We start from the raw sequence: 4,977 nt of genomic DNA, 5'->3' as shown, positions 1-4,977 counted from the left end.
TGTAGACCAGGCTGGCCTCGAACTCAGAAATCCGCCTGCCTCTGCCTCCCAAGTGCTGGGATTAAAGGCGCGAGCCACCACGCCTGGCTCGGTTTTCAACATCTTCACAAAGTTATCCAATCATCACCTACATAGTTCTGGAACATTCTATTGCTACAAAAGAAAGTTTTGTCCTCATGAGCAGTCACTTGCTCCCCTCTTTAGTGCTTGGTACTTCTAAACTCACTTTCTTCTCTGGATTCACCTGCCCTGGACATTTCCTGTCGTGGGATCCCCCATGTTGTTTGACCTTTGGTGTCTGGTTCTCTTACTGTCCTTGAGTTCCCCATCCACCATGCTGAGCTCTTTCAGAGCCTTAGTCCTGTTCATGGCTGTGTAATACTCCGAGTACATGTGGATGCTGTGTGCTCTGGATTCGACACTGTGGGCGTGGCCCACACATATCTGTCACTCATATGCTGATGGGCAGACCCAACTTGGAGCTTTGCCTGAGAACTCTGAGCCTGGTGCTGTTCCTCTCTTTTGCCCTTTAGCACCCAAGGCCCTGTCAGAAAAGTGCGTTCCTGATCGCAGTCCTCAGTGGGAGGTCCTGGATGTCACCAAGAACGCGGTGGCCAGTTCACGGATCATCTCCCTGGCCCAGCCCAAAATTCGAAAGGACCTCAACGAGGGCTACAACCCATACTACATCTCCCCAGCCTCTCTGGTGGCTCAGGCATCTCCTCGCATTTATGAGCTTGCCACCCCCAAATACATCACCAAGAAAGTGTGACAACCAAGCCTTCTCTCCAGCTCACCCCCAGTAAACACCAAGTGCATCCTCGCCTGTGTGCGTGAATCGATGAGCTTCGTGGCTTGGGCAGGGGCAGGCGGGCGGGGATGCCAGAGGCGAGAACAATAATAATGTTATTTTCGTATTCTACCTGCGATGTGCAGCCATTTTATTTCCCAGGTTTCTCTTGCCATCCTGAGAGACCGTGAGGCTGGGCCCCTCGCTTGTCTTCCAAGATGTCTCCATCTAGCTGCCTCCCTCATGCCACAAGGCTTTCAATCAAGCTCAGTCCCATGGTCCTTGTAGTGACCTGATGAGAGGGTGATCATCCTTGTAGGGGTTCCTGCCACGGTCCTCAGTTTCACTGTTGACATTGTCATAGGGTCACAATGTTTGCAGTGAGGCCGGGAGGGGGCATGTCACTGCACAAGCCAGGGGACACCCAGCAGAAAGTGCTTTTTTTTTTTTTTTTCTGGAATCTGAGCACATGGCTTCCAGAGCTGGGAGAGACTTTTGTCCTTCAGTCCCTCAGACGTGGGCAGCTGGTTATGCAGAGCAGATGGGCTGAGCAGGCTCCAGGTTCCTAGCAAACCACCAGCAGCAGGGCCCATCATCTCTCAGGTCTGGAATGAGGCCCTGACATGGATCCTGGCATTACAGCTCAGTGGAGTAGAGAAGAGATGCTTCCTTCTGATAGATCCAGGGAGGATATGTGTGGCCCAGTGTCTCAGGGGGTTGTGTTACCTCCAAGTCCTTCACCCCTCCTTTGGAACCAGCAGGCGAGACTCTCCCGGTCTCTGTTCCAACTCTTCTTTCCTTTGAAGATCCAGTGGTGACTGGATCCACAATGGTCCCCAGGTCAGGGTACTTCACTTAATCTCCATGCTGAGCAAGATGCTCTTACCTGCTCAACTGTGGAGGACTCTCCCTGAAACCCGACACAGAGCCTCCTGTGTGGCGAGCTGTGCTGTGAGCCAGCTGCTCTGCTCAGGACAGTGACATAGGCCTACCGGCTTGGCTCACAGGGCTGATAGTGCCAGATTCTGAGCAGGGCCTGGGATCTGACAGTCTTGGCATCAAAGCTTAGACACAGAGGAAGTTCAGAGTGTTAGTTTGGGGGTTTAAAAGCTTGCTGAGGCTCCGGGCCAGCATCTGGAAGAAAAAGACATCACAGGAAACAAGAAATAGTTCCTTCTGAGTCAGGCCTCAGGTCTCAGAATACCTGGCAGACCCAGGCCGGACTCATGGTGACTTCCAGGTGCTGCACAGGGGGCAGGGAATTTTGAGAGGGAGAGCTGTATTATCTCAAGGTGAACCTGCTTCCCTAGGGGTGGGAATCCCAAATTGGTGTACTGTCCAAACTTGGGTGTCTACTGTCTGAACCTGAGGTACATGTCATTCCTTACAGGGTCATTGTGTCACCAAAGCAGATGTCATTCATACTGAACACAGTAAGGGGCCCAAGGGAGGATGGTGAGCAGAGTATAGTGGTTTCTACTTTTCCCTGTCCAGGAATGTTCTGATCTCAGGTAACAGGTTAAGGTCTTTTTTTTTTTTTTTTTTTTTTTTGAGCCAGGTCTCACTCGGGCCTAGATCTTACTCTGTAATCCAAGATGACCTTGAACTCACGGTGAGCCTTCGGTTTTAGCCTCCAGAGTGCGATGATGTGCAGTTTGTGCGTCCCTTTTAGCCTTGGAATTGGTGATTTTGATGTACCAATAGTAGAAACCTAGAAATTGCTAGGCTGAGTCAGCGGGCGGGGGAGGGGTGGGGTGGTTTGCAGTGGTGGCTCAGGTGACATCTCTTCCTCGAGGCTGAGTAACACCAGCAATATTAAAAACCAAGTAAGAAGTGGCTGTATACGCCTTCAATCCCAGCACTTGGGGGCAGAGGCATGCTGGTCTCAGCGAGTTCAAGGTCAGCCTGCTCTACACACTATGACCCTTTTTGCCTCTGTGTGTGTGTGTGGGGGGGGGGGTAACAAAATAGAACAAGAAGGATGTTGGAATCAGTTGTGTGGCCTCAAACGCTCAAAGTCACCTCAACATTTCAATGTTCTGACTCAGCCCCAGAATCCCAAGAGCCCCACGCACCCTTGTACTTGACCTTGCTGGGATGCCCTGGCTCTTGTCAGCATAGACTACTGTGACTCTGCTGCGGGAGGGCATTAGGTGACCCATTTGTATATAGATGCTTGTATATAGTTTTTGTTTTTTCCTTTGGTTTGTACTGGAAAACAATTCTGTACTGGAATACCTCTCGCCCTCCATCTCTGCACCTCTCCCTGTATGAGCTGTCCAGTTTGCTTCCCCTTCTTTCTTAATACTGCTTTGGAGGGCCATTTGATATGTTTCATTTAAAAAGTTTTCTTCTTTTTTAAAATTTTCTTTCTTTTTTTTTTTTTTTTTTTTTTTTTTTTTTTTGAGATAGGGCCTGTGTAGCAGTCTCTGGCCTGGAATTTACTCTGTAGACCAGGCTGGCCTTATACTCACAGAGATCTGCCTGTTCATGTCTCCTGAGCACTGGGATGGAAGGTGTGCACCCTCATGTTGGGTCAATAGGCTTAAAAGTTGCAAGGGCGCATTATCTATAATGCAACCCCCCCCCCCCCCCCGCTATCTACTGAGAAGAAGAAACCACTCATGTTGTGGGGTCACGCGCAGTTGCTCGCTGTGACTTCATGGACAACTATTAAGAGGCAGTAGACTGAAGGGACCCACAGCACTGAATCAGGCACTGGGGTGAGGGCTGAGGGAGGAGCTTGAGGAAGGGGGTGCAGGGCTGAGTGAGGAACACACGGAACTGGACCTTCTGAAGTTGGAGTTGGCAGCTGTGTCTGCTGAGTAGCTGCCAGCTTGGCCAGCCACAGAGGAGACTAAAGGCCAGTAGCACAGTGTGTCCTGCACAGAGTTCCTACCACAGCAGGGGTGGGGGCCAGGGTCACATCACCTCGGAGAGACCACACCTGTTCAGAACAGAGAGACACACAGACACACATAGTCCATATCAGATACCACAGATGAACTGAAGACAAAGAACACCAAACATACCCCAATCTTTTTTAAAATTAACTTTGATTTATTTGACTTTTTAAAATTACTTTTTTTTTTTTTTTTTACATTCCAGTTGTTGCCCCCTTCCCGGTCCAATCTCCCACAGCTCCTCATCCTATTCCACCTCCTTACATCTCCAAGAGGATGTCTCCCCCTTACCAGGCCTCCCCATTCCCCGGGGCCTCAAGTCTTTTGAGGGTCAGGCTCATCTTTTCCCACTGAGGCCAGACCAGGCAGTCCTCTGCCATATATGTGTGTGGTGCCTTGGACCCGTTCATGTATGCTGCCTGGTTGGTGGCTCAGTGTCTGTGAGATCTCAGGGATCCGGGTTTGTTGAGACTGCTGGTCTTCCTATGGGGTCCCCCTCCTCAGCTTCTTCCAGCCCTCTACTAACTCAACCATAGGGGTCCTCAACTTCAGTTCAACAGTTGGGTGTAAGTATCTGTGTCTGTCTCGGTCAGCTGCTTGTTGGGCCTCTTGAAGGACAGCCATGCTAGGCTCCTGCCTATAAGCACACCATAGCATCAGTAATAATGTCAGGCCTTGAAGCCTCCCCTTGAGATGGATCCCAAATTGGGCCTGTCACTGGACCTCCTTTCCCTCAGTCTCTTTTCCACTTTTGTCACTGTGGTTCTTTTAGGAACAAATCTGGGTCAGAGTTTTTGACTGTGGGATGGCAACCCTATCCCTCCACTTGATGCCCTGTCTTTCTGCTGGAGGTGAACTCTACAAGTTCCCTCTCCCCACTGCTGGGCATTTCACCTAAGGTCTCTCACCTCCCAGGTCTCTGCTGTCTTCTAGGGGGTCTCCATCCCCACCCCCTGAGGGTGCATGTTCCAATCATTCTGCTGGCCCTCAGGGCTTCTCTCCTGTCATCCCCACCCCCCACCCCTGATCATGTTCTCCTTCTCACCCCTCCCTTCTCTCACCCAGGTACCTCCCTCCCTCTGCTTCCTGTGATTGTTTCTTCCTCCCAAGTAGGATTGAAGCATCTTCACTTGGGTCCATCAGCTTGTTAGCCTTCTTGAGTTCTGTGGACTGTATCCTAGGTATTCTTTTTTTTTTTTTTTTTTTTTGGTTTTTCGAGACAGGGTTTCTCTGTATAGCCCTGGCTGTCCTGGAACTCACTTTGTAGACCAGGCTGGCTTCGAA

At 50.5% G+C, this 4,977-nt stretch overlaps 1 protein-coding gene across 2 annotated transcripts in view; it reads left to right on the top strand.

The window, feature by feature from the left end:
* Window positions 1-889, top strand: part of Theg (theg spermatid protein) — a 10,683-nt gene extending 9,794 nt beyond the window's left edge. The window contains exon 8 of one of the 2 annotated variants that reach the window (XM_021174765.2): window positions 534-889. In XM_021174765.2, coding sequence (XP_021030424.1) covers window positions 534-772 — 239 coding nt within the window. In that variant the 3' untranslated portion in view covers window positions 773-889. The remainder of the gene's footprint in view (window positions 1-533) is intronic. The other variant, XM_021174766.1, reaches the window with a different exon arrangement.
* Window positions 890-4,977: the final 4,088 nt, after the last annotated feature.

This window comes from Mus caroli, chromosome 10 (assembly GCF_900094665.2).
Source record: "Mus caroli chromosome 10, CAROLI_EIJ_v1.1, whole genome shotgun sequence".
Lineage (NCBI taxonomy): Eukaryota > Metazoa > Chordata > Mammalia > Rodentia > Muridae > Mus > Mus caroli.
This window is presented reverse-complemented; position numbering and strand designations above follow the sequence as displayed.